Source organism: Centropristis striata, chromosome 2 (assembly GCF_030273125.1).
Source record: "Centropristis striata isolate RG_2023a ecotype Rhode Island chromosome 2, C.striata_1.0, whole genome shotgun sequence".
Classification (NCBI taxonomy): domain Eukaryota; kingdom Metazoa; phylum Chordata; class Actinopteri; order Perciformes; family Serranidae; genus Centropristis; species Centropristis striata.
The window spans coordinates 36,693,671-36,715,217 of NC_081518.1; the positions used below are offsets into that span (position 1 = coordinate 36,693,671).

Genomic DNA, 21,547 nt, shown 5'->3' on the forward strand with positions numbered 1-21,547 from the left:
CAGTGTGACCAGCAGTGTGTCGGAGAGGCCTTACCATCGTCTCCATGAGCTTCCAGTCCTTCTCCAGCTGCTCCATCGGTCTGGTCCACCAGCTGCAGAATCGGGCGAAGCGCTGGCCCTGAAACCAGTACTGCCGTAGCCACTCGAACTCCACCTGCAGACACACACACACATGCAAACAGGATTTAAATTTTTTTTTTAAAAAGCTGGTTCAGGCACACAACTAATTCTCCCATAGGTTTTATCTAAAAAGTGGGGGAAAGATAATGTGTAACTGCATATCAATAAAACATAAGATAATAGGGCAGAATATTTTATTTTATGTAAAGGAAAACATTTTTTTTATATTCTTCTGTAAATTATGAAATGACACAAATATACACATGTAACTTTAAAATATCATACATGATTAATAAAAATACACTGAGAACTGCTTTTTAGCCTAATTTGACACTTTAATTTCAAGAAGTATCACTGCCTCCTATTTATTTTGTAATGTTCTTTGAGTAGACTTTTCATCTGGTTTCAACTAATATTGTAATGAAATATTTCACTGTTCACTGTCAGACCTAAATAGACAATATCGGCCTTTTACAATCCGAGTAGATTTCTATTTGAAATCAAATTTGTAATTACTTTCATACTTTTTAAAACATTTGCTTTAAAAACTTATTGATATGCCTTGAATTGCTACATCAGATCACTGAAGGAGAAATCCTTTTTTTATTATCACTTCAGTAAAAACTACCACAAATAATACAAAGGCTGGTCGCATGTATGAGTGCACTTACACCGGGACATACAGGCAAACAGTACATCACACACAAATAAGAATATGTCTGTTCACACACACACCTTCCAGTCAGCACACCTGAAAACTCCGCCCTCCTCCTCCTCTCCTCATTCTCCTCCCTCCTTCCCCTCCTCTCCACACTCCCTCGCTCCGTCTGGAGATGACAGTCTCGGCTGCCGAGCCGCTCCCCTCTCCTCCGCTGGGAGTGTTTTTGTTTCCTGCTCTTTTGAAGTGCTGATTTAATCCTCGCAAGGATGCTTCATGTAGCCAGGTGTAGCCTATCTATTTCTAAGTGTGTCTTTCCTTGTGCATGTTTGTGTGTTTGTACCTGTACGTGCAGCAGTGTGTTTTCGTGTATCCGTCTACATAGGTGTGTGAGCGGCTTTGTTAACGTCTGTGCATACCATTGCCAATGTGAGTGTCAAAGATTGCCCCAACTGCCGCCAACGTAAACGCGATGCGCTGTGACTTGCCCTCCCCCAAAACGTCCTACAAAGCATCATCCACCCAAAACAATGCATGCTCCGTTTCATTTTGACGCCGACAACTGTACAACACAAAAAGTCATTGCATGTAAAGGAGTCGCATATCAAATGGCACAGCGAGAGCTATTGTTCATTTTCTGAAAACTATTTTGTTTATTGTTCTTCTAACAGAGCATTAGTCAATGTATACAACACACCCGTTTTAGAGCTGCAAACTCATAAATTGTGACAACAAGGTTTAAGCGGACTTCAACCCAAAAGCTCCCCATTCTCTTACAACCCTTCCTCCTAAAAATGCCTCCTCTCGTCAACTGTTCAGCTGTTTATTTAGTCAATTAGTCATTTTTTATGCTTTCTTCATGCTGAATGACATCTCCAAGAAACTTATGAGCACATCCCCAGTAAAAGCAAGATTCAAAGTGGTGATGTCTTTAGTTGAGGGCGGCCCCAACAGATTCTGCTCATATGCAACCAGTTTGCACTAACTGATGGTTTTGAAAGGCCATGAAACAAATTACTTCTTGGTTTGAGGTCTTGGTTAAGTATTGAAAAGTTAATGCAGCCAATGACTTGAAACATGTCATAGGACATTAAATTGTCTTTTGTTGCTGTCAATGACTTACTGTGAAATCCACCCTCACATCCTCCCTTAAACTTTTTACTGCGGTGCAAGAAAGAAAAATCATGCGTCATTACAAAAGATTACAAGCAAACCAATGCAATTTTAATTATGCATATGAGCACAATATTTGGGGAAAAGGTTTTTCCCTTAATTTTACAACCCGCAAGTCTTTAACCTTAAAGGGCCAGTATACTCTGTCAGAACTTTGTGTTGGATGGCCAAATACTTCTGAACACTGAGTATTTGATTCTCCAACATCCTGATTCGTGCTATTAGAAGTTCCAAGGAAAAGTATAACAGTGATATTGTGCTGCAGTTTTAAGACTTCATGGCTCTGTATTATGAAGCAAGTCACCTACCGTCCCGCACCCTAAGCAAGTTAAAACAAAGGGCAAGAATTATTTGCACAAACAACTTGAGAGAGGTCTGCCTTGGGTAGAAACTCTGCACACACTCATCCTGCCATTTGCTTCCAAAAGGCTCTGATCACAGCGGGGATGACATGCAAGGACTGGGGCATGTCAGGGAGAATACACAGCCAGTGGCACTGCTCAGCAGCCTCTCAGTCACTCCATACAACCCACCCTTCAAAGAAATGTCATCCTTTATGGTCCCCTCAACACTCTCCAAATCCACTCCCCTTCGATCACTACAGCTCAAACACACAACAAAGCCGCAGAGCGCCGATATCGGACGTCCTTTTCTCTCTGTCAGTCCCTCCTTCCATCTCTCTGATTGTCTCCCTGTCCTTTAGTGAGAAGAAACCAACCTGTGTCTCCACTTTGAGCTGACATGGCTGCCTGTCCCCCACTGCGCAGGCCAGTGGCAGCCACAAAGCAGGCCATCTAAAGCTACTGAGGAGCTGAGGCTATGTGGCATTTGGAGTCTGGCCACCCAGCTGAGAGTTACCAAGAGGGGAACTCGGACTAAATGCCACCTATCCAGGCAGACAGATCGAAAGTGTGTGCGAAAGAGAGAGTGGTTGTTAGGGCTAGTTTTTCTCTGAGACTGCGTGGGGGAGCGAGAGGGGAGCTAGTGGCTCCCCTGCGGCAGTCGCTGTCATCTCTCCAGGTGATGGACACACTAGCTACACATTAGCCCCACATTAGTCGACTGGCCGCCCACCATGGAAACTCTGGAGTTAAAGCCAAGTAGCCCCCTTTTTTCCCATTTAATGAGGCACGTTTTTTTTTCCGACACCTTCACGGTATTCCCTGAGCGGGTCCAATCAATTTCCGGGGCCGTGGCCCTGAGGTGGGAGCTGATGAGAGTGGGATCGATCCCACTCTGCCGTACTCTGTTTACTTTTCTCGGCCTCCTCACACATCAGCCAGGAGAACTTGTCCTCCCAGCTTTCTGTGAGCAACCAGGCACGCAATTTACACTCATCATGCACTTGCCAGAGTGGTCATACACAAGATAGGTTATACTGTACATGCAGAGATTGCCGTATACATTTCTATTCCTTTTTATATCCATAAAATAACCGTTTTTTTGGCCCAGGCCACAAATGTAGCTAAACAGTGGTCTTCCTATCACTGGAGAAGAGCTCCTTCATATCAATGTGACTAATATCATTAACTTACCTTCCAATCAATTTACTAACCCCTGGCTACAGTATTCATTTAGCAGAGCTCAGAAAGGGTGAAACACATGTTAGAATATTTTATCCCTTATGATCTTCACAGACATTAAAAGACCCAATAAAAAAGCCCTTTAAATGAACAGTAAAAATGTCTCACATTAATTAAAAACAGTGTTTAACGGTAATAAAACAGGTAAATACAACAGGACAAACACGTACAAACTATATAATGCGAAGATCTGCTGGCAAAATGTGTTTTGAGAGGTGATTTATAAGATTACAATGATATTGCCGGCATAAGGCCCTAAGGAAAGTGTTTCAAAGCCAAGCAACGACCCGAGAGTCTGGGGAGACATTTTGGCCTGAAAACAGGACATTGGAAGGTCACACACACCTGCTTCCACACAGTTTACTTTCTTCCAGAACATGTGGGAAAACCTTGTCCCTCCCTTCAATATTTACTGTGGGGGGACTAGCATCATTAGAGGGGGTCCCTCAGGGCACTCTGTCACACACCCACCTGGGAAGTGACACAGTGGCTTTAAATGAGACAAGACGTTTGCATCTGGGATTAGCATTTCAAAGCCAAACATGCACATGGGGGCCGTGTGGCGATGCTATGTTAGACTACCCCCCCGCCACCTAAGACAGGAGGAAAGATTAAAAAGAGACAGTGAGAGGGACCGCGCTTAACAAACAGGTGGGAACTTCAGTTTTCTTCATTTCTGTCTCTGTCTCCCATCAACCCCTGCTTCAACTCGACATCCCGCCCCATCCCTGAACACTCATACTCAGATGGCAGACGCTCTGCTTCATCATTGTCAGACCCGCCCACGTCTTCTGACAAGTGTCAACCTCCACCCCCCCCCACCCCCCTCCCGCCCCATTGCACCACATTGCACAATATATCCATAGCACGTCAGCTGGTGCTATCTTGCTGTTTAGCACTTTTTAAGGGAAAGGCCCATAAGGCACTACTCAGGTCAGGCTGCCTGCACGTCTCAGGCTTGTTCGCTCCTCGGTCGTCCATGTCCAACACGACCTGCGCAATATGCACCCGCCAGGCTCCGAAGTGGGCCGGCATCATAAATAACACCACCAACAATACATCATTTAAGTGGGTGTTCTGCTCTCGTGGGCAACTCCAAACAAATGGCCACATCTATCATTTTGAGTGCCAGGTAGGGTAGAGTTAAGCCCCCGAGAGCACCCCCCTTACTTAAACATTCGCACATACATACACACACCTGCTCTTTTTCTAAATAGCATCCTGTTTTCCAAAATAAACCTGCTCTGGCCTCCTGGTGGGGGCCTATGCTTGGTAATCCTGTGGCGCTATGCGGCAAACTAGCAGGTGTTGCTAGCTCAACTAGCGCAGCGCTCCGCCTGACACAGGCAGCCCTATTGTTTGGCAGTGCTGAATAATTAATATTGTCTACAACCTTTAAACAACCTTACGTCAGACTCATCTGTCATGGCGCCCCGCTGAGGGGCCTGGGTGCTAGCGTCGGCTAGGATGTGCGCTTTGAGCCCAGGGGTGTAAAGGGGGGGAGAGGTGAAGTGCTATATTAACTGTTGGCCTGCGGCAAGCTAGCACAGGAGGCTGGTGGCTCCGCAGGCGGCCCCTCACGTTCCTCTTTTTTGACCTCGCTCTATCCCTCAATACCCCGAGCCAGCATCACTCCTTGTGTGTATGAAAAGGGGGTTAGCGAGGGGAGAGGGGCACGACTCCATCTTTAGATAACATATGGAGAGGCTATTGCCTCACGATCAATCACAGGCCAGGACAAATGAGAACAACCTGGATTTCATATTGGAGGCATTTCCCTGTGTAGAAACAACCAGGTAAGCAGGTAGAAAACTGGCAAGCGCCCATTTTTCCATGTATTCAGTTTTAACCTGTACCAGAGGACTGTTAGCATGGTCTGCCAGTCCCATGATGCAGAGGAAAGGGCATATCAAACCGGGATTAAATAGTGTGCTGCATGATTCTTTGGATGAATTCCTTTCACTATGACATGCCATACTGTATAGCACGAATTCAATTACCAAAATTTTGTTATTGTATTACTAAAAGTACTGTTTTGTTAGTCAAGTAGACTATTTTACAAGTCCTTGATGAAACTTAGCTTGGTAACAGAGCACCACAATAATGAATGGTGTTGATCGAATATTAAAACGGTTGACTTTAGTCCCAAATATAACCCGAGGCTTTTTTATGTTTACCCATAGAATTAATATATGTAAATTGTCTATATTCTATGACAATTTTCTAATATCTTCTGTGATCCCGTCATGATGAAATCCTGTCATATTTGCAGATGGTTGTTAGCCATCTTTAACCTCCTCGGAGGACCAGATGGTTGAGGACTACAGCATCAGAAGAATTCAGATAGTATCAGTTAGTTTCATGATCACAGAAAACTGTATTCAAACTTTCATAAACTGGCATGCTATTGTCTAAAACTTTACTGGCACATGTTCTGTTGTCCAATGTAGAAAACCTCATTCTTCTGGTACCGCAATCGGGCCAAAGCGAATTTCAAATGCTCTTTGAATCAGACCTGCTGCATAAGTAGATATAAGGTCAACAACATGTTTCTACAAGTTTGAAATTAACACCTAAACAAACTTAACAGTGCCAGTACAAATACATGTTAGCATGTTACATACAGACACATGAAATTATAGACTCGTGTGTGTGCAATCATGCAAAGCAGACACATTTACAAACACGTGCAGACACACATGCATGTGAACACACACCACCGTGTCCCCACCTCATTGTGAATCTCCTCACTGTGCTGTAGCGTTGTCGGCAGCAGGGCCAGCAGGCTGTGGGAGCCTGTCTCTGGGTCAGTGTGCAGGTTGGACAGGGCCTCTTGACACCGAGACTGGATGTAGGTCAGGGTCCCACTGGAACACTGGTAGCAGAGGGACAGACACAGTGTCATGCATGTGACACTGATTGTTATTAGTTTTTCTTTTCCTTTTAAATACAATAATTTATTGTAAATATTGCTTTCCTTATCTTGTTATCTTTTTTTCTGATGCTTGCTTTGGCAATATATACATTGTTACGTCATGCCAATAAAGCCAATTGAATAAATGAATAAAGAATAAGACTGCCATGCAGGGTTTAGCTAAACACTGTCAACACGATATGAACAGGAAAATGTCATCATGTCTATCAGTTTCATTTCTCTGTGAATGGTTTCAGTGGATGATTAAAATTAATTTACTTCTTTGAAAAGTTTTCTCACATTTGCAACCAATAGAGATCAGAGCATACTTCAGTTTTACTAAAAAAAAGCATGACTTTTTTTTACACAGTGTTAAAGTTTTTTTATTGCACAAAGTTATTCCCCTAATATAGCTTGTAAGTATCAACAGCATTCTTTACTGACACCAAAGGGGACTGCTGGCATGCCATACAACATTTTTACAACAAATCCGAAACATTACGTTTCCCCTTTTAGGACTGTTGGCTACTCACCTCGGCCACTCTGTGTGTGGAGCTGAAACGTGCGGTCTCTCCAGCCAGGACACAGTGCTGGTGGGTACTGTTCAGGTCATCTGGTGAATACAAGAAAAGAGAAATCAATCAGAAACATGCAAAAATACTGCAAAACAATCATCTACAGAGCAGTAAGAGTAAACTCGAGAAATAACTATTTAATGAATCATTCAAGAGCATGGCAGAGTGGAATAAGAGTTAAGATTTCATATTTTGATCTTGCGCTTTTAATTAATTAGAATAAAAACAGATCATGAAAAAGAAAAGAACTGATTACAACAGAAAAACAGATGAAAAGCAGGGCGTGAAGGAACATGACAACTAAATCATCTTGTACGCTCAGACAGATTGCGATTGGTCCAGCACAGAATCAAATAGAATGAGCAGCATTGTACTATAATTTTAATTACCAAACAAAACCAGATCGCGCTCAATCTGTCAAGATGGAAGAGCCATACCAACAAACATTTGTCCAATATCACAGAAGCTTTACAAAGAGGCCTTACTGCTGTTTCCTGTGTATCCCTCCATGTGTTTCTTTGTGTGTATAGATGTTTCTCAGCTCTGCCATTATTTGCCTCATACCAATAATTAATTTAGCCATGACAGAGCTGTCATTCACAGCACATGTGCATATTTACACCCGCCTTGAGCAAGAGTACACTGGCTAATGCCTGTGATTTGAAAGTCAAACAGCCAAATGCTTTGGGAGGAAGATATTATTGTTTGGTAGGGGAGAAAAAAAGATGGTGACAAACAAAACAACTTGCCGGTGTTTTCTTCACCCTGATGAGATTGTGAGGGATTAGGTCTCTGGGCAGAATTACTCTGCGTCTTTAAAACTGTTTATATCCAATAACAAATTATCTCCATCAATCTGCTCTTTTCTTGGCGCGTCTGATGCGTCAGTGGGATCAGGAGGGAGTAGAGGCAAACTCGATAACTGTAATAAATATTTATCTTTCTTTCAACCCCTGCGCCTGCTGCCACTTGTCCTCCTTTTCCAGGAAGCAGGCTTTTAAATATATTGGGTCAACTCTTTTCTCCAGTCCCCCCTGTGCATTGGGAGCTGGAAATCTGATTATTGAACAGGCCCGGTGTCAAGACTTGCATTGTTCTTTTTTAACCACTGAAATTCCATTTGGGTGGAAATGATGGTGATTCAATTTGCCTCCAGCAGCTCAGACATTAGCAGTTCAAAAGGGCCAGCCGGCGACAAATGGTGCTGAAAAGACATTATGGTGTCTGTGGTTATACAGCATCGTAGTTTTCTTTTAATACCACAAAACTATCTATCATATGGTGTATGTCACTAAAACACTGGTACAATATATTTGAACACATGGTTTAGTGGTGGCTGCTCTGTCTGTGTGTACATGTGTATGTTTCAAAGAGGGTGGGGGGTGGGGGGGTCGTCCTTCCTCCAATAATAAGCCGAGGGCTACGTGTGTTTTCGTGCATGTGAGTTGTGCAAATTTATAGGTGCGTGCATATGTTCGTGCATTATGCCAAGTATTTAATTCAGGTGGACCAGCAAAGCGACAGACAGCCAAGGACTGTGTGAGCTGCTATCGTTGTGCAGCAGTTGGCCTCTCAAGGGCGTACTCACCAAGTGGAGCATAAATCCCCACTGATCCGCGACAGTCAAGTCCCATTAGAATGGTCTGCACAACAGCCCATCACTCTATTATCATGGCTGGCCTGAAACTGACTGTTCTATTGTAAATCTTATCCAGCTAAAGGAGGTCGGCTTCAAGCCCTGTCAAGCTGAATATTAGGTACAGACATCTCTGCTCTCAGATGAAAACATAGCAGCTTCAAAGAGTCAACTTCAGGAATTCATTAAAACCTTCCTTTTCCTTCTTTGTAAAAAGATTCATATCGACGCACACTTTAACATCATGTAGATACAGAAGATAGGTAATCTAATAATCAGTCACATACATGTGTTGAAGGTGTATGGATGTAAGTTTAGTAATTACAAACACAGATAAGAGTTCAAACTACATTGTACAAGTAAAGCAGCTGTATAACATGTTTGGAATTTACACATTTTCCTGATGCGAATGAAACAGCAGTTTCTCATCTGCTGTAGTCATGCTGATTAATCCACTTGGATGTTCACCTTAGTAGGCACCAAGTACTGCCACTGGCTGCCACACCAGTAAAAGAAAAAACGGATCACTATCACGCTATATCATTGTATTTTCACGTTATAATAACATAATTTCTTGTTGTCAGTTCTCTTCTTGTAAAGGTTCAGTGTCTGCCTTTGTACCATAAGCACAAATTCACATATCATGCCCGACCTTGGGAGACACTGAATTAACATGTGTGGACGCCAACACATGGAAAAATAAACCATCAGTATTAACCAAAACGTCTTATTCGGTGAATGTATGCTTTGCGGTTTAGTTAGATGTTTTGTATAACCCTGATACCAAAGAAGTTGGGGCGCTCTGAAAATGAAAAATGTATAAAAGCAAGAAGCATCTGTGTGTGTGTGTGTGTGTGCGTCGGGCATATCTCGCTGACCGTTAGTCAGATTGAGCTAAGATTTTGCATGTGGCTTGCGCATGGCACAAAGGTGTGTATCCTCGATTTTGAAGATTTTTTTATTAATTTTTCAAAATATCATCATTATTTACGTAGGACGTGTTGAGGCATTGCACTGTTTCCGATCGGACGCCTTTTAGGGGAGCTCCACCCCATTGTGATAGGCCTACACCTGCTCAGTAACCTAATTCGCTCTGGATTTCCACCCTGACTCATCTCATCTGTAAGTCTATTTAGCCAACCTATCTTTCAGAGTTTTTAAATGCGCTACAAGGTTTGATTTTCCAATAATATTCGAATAGTTTCCAGCGAATATCAATGTTCATTGTGTATGTTCTGGATGGTGCATACCTTAAGAAAAGTGTTTTATGGAGTTGCAGACGTGGTCTGCATGTAATGTGAAAATTCTGTTATTCACGATTAGCATGCTAAGCGGAGATTTAGCTTTATTCACTTCTTACGTTGCATCTCCCACTATATGAATACATACTTCCTACGGGCAATGCACTAATGTAAATAAAACCAGAATGCATCAAATTCAGAATTTAGAGTTTATAATTACAAACACAAAAGTTTATCAGTTTCAATAACAATCTTGTAAAATCCACCTGCTTAGATAGATTTAGAGGTAGGGGAAGGGTTAGGATTACGCCAAAAAATGTTTAGCTAAAGCTTATAACAGAAATTAAGCTTAATTTGAAACACAACAAATCAGGGTTTCTGCTGTTTTGGTTAAGTGTTATAGCCACCGGCTAAACAAGCACAACAACAAATAAAAATATTTGGCCTAACACACAGACGGGCAGGTGGGTTTTAAGAGATTAAATATATTGTCTTTGTACAGTTTTCAATTTAATATATGTAAAAAATGATAAGCAAATTATGACTTTTATATATGTTTTAGACGACATCCCAGCTTTTTTAAAATCAGGACTGGGGTTGTTGATTGGGCCTTGTAGGTTTCAGGCTGAAAGTCCTGAAATGTACCTCAACAAAAGAAATTAAAAAATAAAACAAAAAAATAAATAAAAATGATTTAAAAAACACAGCACATCTCCTCTAAATATGTGTTTGACATAGGCCTTTATATCATCTCAGTTACAACCTCCTGACTCCAAACTCTGCTCTCAGCTGAAAGCTGCTGTAAATCTTAGCAGTGAATTTATTATGATTTTTGACATTCATTCAGAGTGCATGGGCCTGTTCTTTACCAGCACATGTGATTGTACACTACTATGTGTTTGCTGTTGGAGGGATCAAAACAGCAACCTTTTAACCACAACAAATACATCTCATCTGTGTAGATACTTGACAGAGTGAATAATTAAATATTGAAAATAATAAAATTAAATATTTGATATATTAATTTCTAGATAAATTAGCAGTTAGCAGGAGTGCTATAAAAAGGAATTAGCCAATCCAAGATGGGGAAAAATGAAACATAAATAACTATATAAATATGCTTTGGTATGTGCACATTGTTTAAATTAAATAAAAGATGATAAAGGTATATTACTATGAGTCCTAAAGGGTAAATACAATTCTCCTACAACAGATATTATTTTGATGATGAATATAGTGACAATTTAGGTGATTTATATCAGCTAAATATATATTTTATTATTCATCTTTAGCTCATAAATAATATAAATGAATCACTGATTTTTAAAAAATACAGCCATTCATTGAGCAGATGAGGTGAAGACTGTGGAATATCGCACTCTATGTCAATCCCTGTATACTTGTGAAAGCAGAGTACCTTTTAAACATGATATATCCACCATTCATCCAAACCAGGGGCCCTAACCTCTTGTACATCTGAACAGGAGCTTCTGCTATGATGTGGATAAATGTCCTCACACTCAAAAAATATGGGAGAGCTTGGAAGAGCCCACAGGCCCGAAAAGAGGAGGGTGGAGGTCTCTGCTGCAGCCAAAAGCATTAAGCTGTGATTTACACCCCTGTGGCTCGCTGTCTGTCCTCTCCATAGAGACGTAGCCAGCACCGGGTCACAGGACTTCAAAAAATAACATTTGGTTTTCCTAACCTCTCTAATGCACACAATTTCATGGAACCTTAAAGCTTCATGTTCAGGCCAAGTCACCCCCCACCCCCCCCCCCACACACACACACACACACACACACACACACACGCGCGCGCGCGCACACACACACACACACACACACACCTCAGCTCCACTTCTCCTGTGAGTGAAGTACATCCTGCTGGTATGAGCCATTTGGGACAAAGTACCAGAAACACTAAAAAACAGGGTAATAAAAGTGTTTCTTCCTCCAACGTCAGCCCTAGTGGTAAATGTTGGAGTTGTGTGAGCAACCTGTTTACATGTGCATGTGTGTGTTTATGGAGAAGATTCAGTACCTCTCATGTAATAGCAGTCTCCAGACTCCAATGGCAGCATCAGGCCAGGTGTGTGGATGTCCCAGGCTACCTTGAGTCCAATCCTCCAGCATGCCTTCTCACCGCTGCCTCCCTCACTGCTCTCACCTGTCAGTCATACACAGCCCAACTCACTGTAACATTTGCATTTTTACATTTATATTCACATTTCAGCCTTTTGGGTTTGACAGTTTCACCCAGTTTAAACTGAGTGTAAAAGTGCAATACGCTGAAATTTCTCACATTTTCACAGGGCACGCATCTGGTTTTATCACTTTATAATGGAGGCTATCTAACACATAATTAGTTTTAACCACTTTAAAACCTTGAAAATGCAAGGAAAACCTAGATAATGCTGTGATAAAATGCTATAACGATGCCTGAGATGTAGCCAAAAAAAAAAAAAAGAAGTAAGGAGTGCAATGATTAAATCCATACCACCCAAACAATGGATGTAAGATGTAAGCCTTTGTCTCCAGAAAGTAAGAATCACTTAACAGCAGAGCAAAGATGATATGTTGCTGTGATCAAATAGGCTGTTAGCACAGGATCTCTATGCCATCATTATGCTGTGCAAAGAGGAAATAGTTGGATAAAAGCCCTTGATGTTGTTTCGTGAGTGTGTGAGAGTGTGTTATTGGACAGCAGGTATCCTATGATATTCCTGTTTCTGAACCCATTCACTCTAACCACCTCCCCTGTTCTTCTCTCTCCTTCCATTCTTACACGGCATACTAAGAAAACAAGATTTGGCTCGGCCGGCCAACACCCTTCAGCAAAATCAATACTAAAGTCTTTCTGGGCCTCTCTGCCCCACAGCTGCCTTTTCCTTTGCTCAGCACGGATAAATAGTAACTTAATTTCCAGCCATTGTGCTCTGAGAGCCAGCTAATGACAGCACTCCCCAAGGCCTCAGGAATGGTGGAATATCATCCTCTGTGCCGGAAAACGCTCAGTCCTAGCAGATTCCTTTGGATCAGAGCAGCTGGGAAAAATACTTAGAACACTTCTCTGGCCGAAGCAAAAAAACAAGGTGAGGCTGCTCAAAGAGGAAGAAAGGTTATCAAAGGAAGCAGGGGTCATGCAAGACATCAAGTCACTGTGTATCAAAGATATGGGATAAGGTGTGTTTCTTTCTTCTCAGGGACAATGTAAGAAACATGAACTTAATGTAAAAGTACAACATTCCCAAAGGTAACAATTTCATTAGCCTGGTTCTGGGAGTCCTCAGAGCCAGCCAAGGGGATATAGATCCATTATGGCGCTCTAATCAGACTTTCCTTTCTAAAGTCTGGGGCTGTGGGGTCATTCAGGACTAGAAAGATGCAGCTGTTAAGCACTGCAAGGTGTTATGCCATGGTGTTTGAAGCCCGTGTTCACAGGGTCAGAGTTGAAATGGCCTAGAACAAATCATTGAAATAGGCAGCTGTAGCAGGTGTTTCTGGTTAGGAAAGCCCAATGAAGAAAGCCCAGCTGTGAAGTGGTCTGGGATGTCAGAGCAGTTGGCATTTCACCTGTTTAATACTGTAAAATTACAGTCTCGAGACACAGATGTAGACTGTGACGGGCGGTGTTTCTCAACCAGGGTTACAGGGACCCCCAGGGGTCCTTGAGGGAGTTCCAAGAGGTCCCCATGAAGAAAGAGGAATAGTTTATTTTCACTATTGAATTCACAAAATTGAGCTTATTCTGAGTTAAAGAGATAGCAGTGACTATTCTCTGGAGATGGCAACTACAGAATTCTGGTCTTAATCAAATTAAAAAAACAAAATCTTTGCAGATGCAAGTCCCTGAAGCTAAATCTTAATATATGGGGGCGTGGAACCTAATGTGTCTCAACTGAGGGGTCCTTGACACAAAAAAGGTTGAGAACCACTGGTGTGGAGCAAGGTTATAATAGTTTTGGATTTTTCATTAGTTTTAGCTTTAATTTCGTTGTGAATTTTTGTTTTCAAATTCAGTTAGTTTTAGTTAGTTTTCAGAGTGAGTTTGCTAGTTTTAGTTTAGTTTTTATTTTTTGAAAATGCTTAGTTTTAGTTTAGTTTTTATTAGTTTTAGTTTTTTTGTAATGGCAGTTAGTTATCGTTTTTTTAAAAACTAAAAAAGTTTTTATTTTTATTTCAGTTAACAAAAATGTTTTTTCAATTTTAGTTTTCGTTATTTTGTTAGTTTTCGTTAACTATAATAACCTTGGTGTGGAGCAACTACCATTAACAGTACATGTACTACAGCTGCACCTTTATCACCCTCTACAACAGGAAATAACAGACCCAAGATGTTTTTCAGTCCTTAAACCTTTGAAAGGTGCAAGGAATAATCTAGTGAGCGGCTGCTCAAGGCATTAGACTTATATTTGGAAATCCATCATTTAGTTTGACAAACCATTAGTGTTGTATTATTTTTTACAGTAAAGAGGATGTACAAACTTTGTTTGAAGCTAAAAACAAGATATACAAATTACAGGGAGCCATTTCTGATATGGTGGTACTGTCTTCTATAGCTGCTTTGCATATGCTCTAGAAAGCAAAGTTCCTCTCTCGCTGAGATCCTCTATCATCTCGATCAGCGAGCACTATCAGCTCTTGATATAAGAGTGCACATTCCATAATTAGGAGACACCGTATTATCCATACAGTAGTCTAGGAACACTTATCAAAGCAGGGCTCATTATTCCATATCAGATAATTGCACATCGATCATTTCTTGGGGAAATGATTTAGATGAGATGCGGTATGTGCGATAAGGCCTGTTTGTTAGACTGCGCCATTGAGCGCATGTTAAGCGCTCAGATCCAAATGTCTGTGATCTCCCAACGCACGGTCGGCGATAAGGCTGTCAGCAGCAAGCCAGTGATGACATTTGATAATGCCCTGACACTATCACATAGATGGATCTGATGGCTGCCTCACCAGGGGCCATGTCTACAGCTGCTACAGCGTCGCTGTAGGGCCATAATACACAAGGTTAGCTGTATCTGATCCACCATAAAGCAACTGAGATAAGTTGATGGGATATTGAAGTGAAAGAGAATCTTAATTACAGACACAACATGCGAAAGACTATCGTGACATACTTTGGATTTAAGTGAATAAATCTACACATCTCAATTACTGTTATCCAATTAGCGTGATCATAACAAGCTTTTTTTTTAAACTCTGACCCTTACCTTTCTCATCGTGACAGCTGTGGCTGTAAACAGCCACTGGCGAATGACTGATGAGGTTCTCATCGTGGTGCCACCCTACCGCCATTTTCCCCATGCCATAGTAAGGCTCCTCTTTGAGTTGGCTCATAGCTGCCGGGTCCATGTAGTTGAGTAAGGTGACATTGAACTTGACCGGACCGGTGCATACCTGCGGAGGACTCGGTTGGGAACACCCCTGCCCACTTTCCTGTTTATCCCTGTCCTCAATGTGGTAATCTGACAAGCTGTGCTTAAGTTGGGCCACAGGTTTCTCCTGGGCCCCTAGTCCCGCAGGTTTATTCTCTGCAGCAGGGAAGGCCTTAGGCGCCCAGCCAGGAAGTTTCCCTTCACTGTGTTCTGACCCCCCTGTGACGCCCACGTCACTTGGTTTGACCTGGGAGGACTCCCCCTCCTCGCTGCTGTGTCTGGACTCTGTCTCCCATTCTCCTTCTTGTTTTGCCCCAGAGCAACCTTCTTCACTGTGTTTCGACTCAATGTCCCACTCCTCACTGTGCTTGGACTCTGTGTCCCCCTCTTCACTTTGTCGGGACTCTGAGTCCCCTCCTTCACTGTTCTTGGAGTCTTCGCTGTGTTTAGAGCCTGTTTCGCCCTCTTCACCCTGTTTGGTTTCTGCATCCCCCTTCGCACATTGTGTCAGCCTGTCTCCTTCCTTCAGCTGAGACACATCAGAGCAGAAGTAGGTGTTAAGCTCGCACAATGCCTTGCATGCAGCCCTCAAGTCAGGGTCACAACAGTTTTGTCCTTTGACCTCCAAGTCCTCACTGTGCCAGGGGATGGCAAAGAGCCGTGTGTCTAGATAACGATAGGTGTGGCCCGGCTCACCCAGCAGAGCCCGGGAAACCGCGGTGAATACATCTCGGTCACGGACGCGGACCAAATCCCTCAGGAGGCAGCCCTTACTTCTCAGAGTGAGCAGAGCTGCCTGCACCCGGCCATGGAGCTCAACGGGCAGCGAGCAGGATCTCCTCAGAACCAGGCCGGAGTAACTGGAGTCCCACTTGGAAACACAAGACAATTTTAACAGGATCATAATGACATACAAAAACATAATAAGAAAACTAAATTACAATCGTATCTTCCAAACATGTTTCTGTCTCTCAGATCTTGAGTTTAATACAAGAAAATACAGGGCTAATAAAGTCAAGGTTTCTGCAGTAGCAGCATTATGGGGAAGTTTGGCTGGCTCACCAGTTGCTGATAGCCCCGATCTGAGGGTCCCAGAAAGGGAATCTTCTGGTCTCCCAACTCCTGCAGTAGCTTTCGCCTCTGTGGAACACATCAAGTAAAATAGGTTGATAAGTATCAGCAAGAACCTTCTGCAAATATCTCTTGTGTATTTTTTTAAATACTCTCTGTGGTGTCTAAGTTATCAATAATATAATAATACTTCAATTCAAATATATATTTAGTGTATGTCTTTTGGGAACTTGCAGAGACAATGCAAACTGTACAGCATGACTGAAGTGATGGAAACTACTATAGGTACAGTTATAAGTACAGTTAAAGGAACTGTCCCTTTAACTGTACTTAAAGGGACAGTTCACCATAAAATCAAAAATACATGTTTTTTCTCTGATGTGTAGTGCTATCTATCAATCTAGATGAATTTGGTGTTTGGTACCATCGTACTTTGCCTTGCTGTAAATTATATTAATTTGCAAAAACAGATAAAATGTGTTTTTATAATGAAAAAACAACACTACTGTGAATGATTTTGTGCACAGCTAAAATACATGATTTAGGAAAATTTTAAAAACTCGGAATTATCAAATCAAATCAAATCAAGAGCTTGAACTGAATCACCAGTTATTTGGGGTTAAATTAATAAATTAATCTTAACAAAACTGGCTGAGGTAGCACTGGAACCTGGTAGTTTTCATTGACGTCTCACATTTTTATGATTTTGTGAAGGCTGCCGTGGGGTTCCTCACAACCTTATAAAAGATGCCCTGTGCCATACAGAGCTCCTTCAATAAAAATGTCAACCTGGTGGAGGGATCAAAGTACTTTTCATTGGGATGCATTCCATTCCGACCTGTAAATCCAATGGCAACTGGTATAAAAACTATATGCCCAAATAAATTTCACAACTGTTTCCCCACCCTGCCTCCCGTATGTGCTTATGCGGAGGTATGTGTGGGTTGTATCTGTGTGCGTATGTGGGCTCATACTCATTCGCCACAGGTGCACACACACACAGCCTCTGCATGGTGTCTCAGCAGCAGGGGCAGGAGAAATGTCACCGACATGCCACTGTCTTTTTACATCTTTAAAAGTTTTGCATGAATGGCTAGTGCATCAACTGACCCTGTGTATATTTCCGAGACATTTACAACAGGCGTCTCACATTTCTTCTGCCCTAATAATGCCAAAGACCTCATGTGGCACACTACCGGCTGCCAAAACATGTCCTGACTTTTAGAGTGAAATAAAATGTCCTGTTAATAAAATTAAAGTGCAGGTATTAAAAGATGTGTGTCCTGACTCTAAAGGGTGGTTGGATCAAAAAGAGGGCAAGCGGTGAAAGTATGTGCATTAAAGACAGGAGGGAGGAAAAACCGATCCGGATAAAGGCTGCGAGAGAAATGGGAGGGCATCAGATCAGAAGCAGTTTGGTGAATTTACCTTCAGGGATGAATCTTTACCTTAGGCTAAACAACACAACACCTGCTGAAAGTTTTCTTAAAGGATGCACATGAGTGTACAGGCCTTCCAAGTTATTCTGGAACAAACAAAAACAGACTTGCAGACAGTTGGAATCTAAAAAACAAAACAACATGCACTATTCATGGCCAGACTGCATTCAAAGGCTGTTGGAAGAAATTGACAACCTGACACACATTCATTGGTGTCAAATTCGAACTCATGACAGAAGCTGAAGATATCAAGGTGAGGCTCTGGGCTAGTGTTGTATGTATGTGTATGCATTCGTGTGTGTCTGTGTGTGTGTGTGTGTGTGTGTGTGTGTGTGTGTTTATCTGCATGCTGCTGTGAGTCTGTACATATCCATATCCTGGCTTGCATCTACTGTAGAGGTGTGTGCACATAAGTAAAATCCTTACAGTCTGCTTTAGTCACAGTGCGCACAACACCACTGTGTACACAAATGTGCCTTTATACTGTAAGTGTGTGTGTAAGGCTCCAGTAGATAATACACACATACATGCTCATTCCTAAAAAACGCACAGCCCGGGGTAGCAGGCATGATGCCTCAACGCCAATCGCACACAACCAGGGCTGTCACACACATGTCAAAAACATCAAGCTGCTCAGAAATTCCACAGAAAAAAGGAAAGACAAGAAGTTACCGGAGCCCTCTGAAGCAGATGGACTCTCTCAGTATCAGAGGACCGCTGTGTCTGTCTTCCTGTCTCTGTGTCTGCACCTGATTCTAAAAGGAAAAGCCACGAGGCGCAAAAAAAAGGTCTGCGTTTCCACTCAGACCCAGGAAACGAGATTACCAATCCCATAATAACACGGATGCTTCACGGTAGCCGTGCCAACAGTCTGCGCTGAGTGATATATCTGATGCTTTTTTTTTTCTTTTTTTAATCTCTCTCTTCCTTGATGGGATTATTCCCTCAGCCGGACTGTTTATCACAGAAAAACATATTAGGTAGAATAGAACTCAATTGGTTTTCTTTGATCTTGGCCTATAAGAGATATCAAACTGTGTACGATATATTTATTAATTTAATTTATTTCCCATCTGTGACACTTCAACGGACACTTTCTTCAAAGCGTTCTTTGCAGAGTAGATTAATGTCCAGCGCTTAGCATCAATAGCTCAAAAGAGCCAGATAACTCCGCCGCTGCGGGGATAAAAACACTTCCAGTCTAACTTGTGTCTGCCCCAGAGGGTGCATTGGAACGTACTGTATGTGATACGACTGCTTAAGGAGGACACATGAGTCCCACTGGACTTGTCTAGATTTGGCTGATGCATTATAAACTGTTGATAAAAGCTGCAATGTAGAGTAAGAGCTGAAGATGGCTTGTATTGCGACCACATGTGAAAAGCATTTCTTGTGCTTTCCAGTACACACTTTTTGATTAGAAATGTTTCATTCATTCTTGGCTGATGTCTATATTTACTTCAAGACCTTCAACCAAAGGAGGACAGCACTTTCTCCTTCAATGCCAGCACCTCAGACGGACAGAAAAGTTGAAAAGTTTGGACCTCAAACTGTCCTTGTGCAGCCCATGGGATGACGTGATGAGAGATAGCTGTGTAATAGAGCTCCGTGTTGAAACAGCAAGCCATTGGTACTTGTGTGACATCCATTTCAGAACTGGTCCTCTTCTGCAAAAGTGATGGTGAATCAACAGTTTTGACAAGTCGGCTGTAAAACGTCGGACTCAAACAGACAGACTATCCGTGTACATCAAAGGCACTTCCGCCCCTGTCCGTTTGGCACCGGATCGCAGAATGTCGGGAGCTTGTGTGAAGCGACACAGGGCGTAGAGAAGGGCAGGGAGTTCCTGCCCCACCAGAACATTTGTGTTTGCATGACGCAGTGAAAGAAATAAAGGAGGAGCCTTGGATTTAGCTTTGAACTTAGAAAAACTCTGAGGAAAAACATACACATGGTGAGCAGGATGAATCAGAACTCAACGGGAGTCAAGTTTGTTCCATAAAGGTCTCCATAGTTCCAGGTCTACCTCATCTGCAGAGTATGCAACTAACTTGAACTATGGTGAGATAACACAGCACCTGGGTGCCACCAAACACAAGTACCTACACAAGCACACATACATGCAAAGAGGTCCCACTTTTTTTGAGTTTTACTGTTTAGAAAACTAGTTACAATGTCAGGAATGGCACATTATGTTCCTTAATTTCATGCATGCCATGCTTAAAAAAACATTCAAGGCAAATATTAACTAATTCTCACTTCTGACATTTTGTTTACAGCAACTTGTGGCATTCATTTATTTTTAGAATACCAAATAGACGTTTGGTGACTCAGTGTGTTGGCTAACTGGGCAGACTGGTCAATGGCTAACTGGAATGTGTGAGAGTTGACCTCAGAGCGAGGGCGTCGGTAATGTGTAACTCCATGTCTCCACTGCACTCCACTCAGGACCAGTCCATGAATATGAATTGGACTGTGAGAGCCAGAGGTCAATCAGGAGGATGTTGCCAGTAACATCTAAAAACAGTTGGCTTTCAGCTACTTTCATGTTGATCAATTTTTTTCTGGATAATCTGTATTATCCTGAGATGTATTTAAAGATTTATTTTGACATGTAGGTCTAGCCTACATTCACAAATCACATTAAATGCAAGGTCGTCCATCCAGGCTCATGCAAATAAACCAGATCTAATTTTAATGTCCGTTATTAAGAACATAATCCTCAGCATGTTTCTCATATAGACACATATTGCAGTTACATGAGGGCCACATTAAATTAATCAAATTCAGAATCTTGTTTTGTTCTGTTTTCATTTAGAATTAGAAGAGCGGTTGTTTGCCTCTGCCTACAAGCCAAGTTGTCGTTGACATCCATGTCTGTCCAGACTCATGTAGACATGACAGTAGACAATACTTCAAATATAAAGAAGCCACACATTGAAAAGCTGGATTCTTCACAAACATCTTTAACATCTCAGTACAGATATCTATACAATCAGCACAGTTTCAGGGTAGACACCACTTCAGTATGGTTCATAATGTTAAATAAGGACCCAAAAACTATTTTGTAGAACATTAAAATGTCACAGTGCAGTTGACCTTTAAACTTATGGATACAAAACGTCATCACTTTATCTAAAAGGTTGTCATAATCAGCATTTGAACTCTTTATTCATGGCAAAAAAAATGATATTGGGAGGTCACAGTGAACTTGACCTTTGACGTCAAAAATCAATTTGGTTCCTCTTTAAGTTTGTGCCAAATTTGAAGAAATTCTCTTAAAGTCTTCTGCAGATATGGTCATGAGAATGGCACTAATATGAAGTCACAGTGACCTTTGACCAACAAAATCTAGTGCACCCTTGAGTCCAAGTTGACGTTTTAGGAATTCCCTCTAGGTGTTTCTGAGAAATCATGTTCATGAGAATGGGATGGACAGACAAACAGACACTCTGACAACATAATGCTTCCAGCTACAGCTGTCACCAGCACAGTGGCATACAAATGTACCCAGAAATAACTGTTCATAATGCTATGCTGTAACCACTGCTTCTTTTTTCAAATCAATGAAGTGAGCATTCTGTATATATTGACAGACACGTTCAGCATGTGTTCGGTGGGGGTCCCCAGGTGGGGTACGTGATGACAAATGGCAGACGGGCCAGCTCTGGCCTGTTAATTGTTGTTGGAGGCTGAAGGCTGCGTCGCTCATTTCACCTCGCGACAGGTCGGCGGGGGACGTGATCA

General features: G+C 42.0%; 1 protein-coding gene across 4 annotated transcripts in view; it reads right to left on the reverse strand.

Annotated features, from left to right (window-relative positions):
• Positions 1-21,547, reverse strand: part of fto (FTO alpha-ketoglutarate dependent dioxygenase) — a 132,680-nt gene that overhangs the window by 94,902 nt on the left and 16,231 nt on the right. For all 4 annotated transcript variants that reach the window (XM_059350336.1, XM_059350328.1, XM_059350316.1 and 1 more), the window contains exons 2-7: positions 16,353-16,430; positions 15,126-16,161; positions 11,942-12,067; positions 6,982-7,061; positions 6,266-6,409; positions 35-154 (exon numbers count right to left, since the gene is read on the reverse strand). In XM_059350336.1, coding sequence (XP_059206319.1) covers positions 35-154; positions 6,266-6,409; positions 6,982-7,061; positions 11,942-12,067; positions 15,126-16,161; positions 16,353-16,430 — 1,584 coding nt within the window. The remainder of the gene's footprint in view (positions 1-34; positions 155-6,265; positions 6,410-6,981; positions 7,062-11,941; positions 12,068-15,125; positions 16,162-16,352; positions 16,431-21,547) is intronic.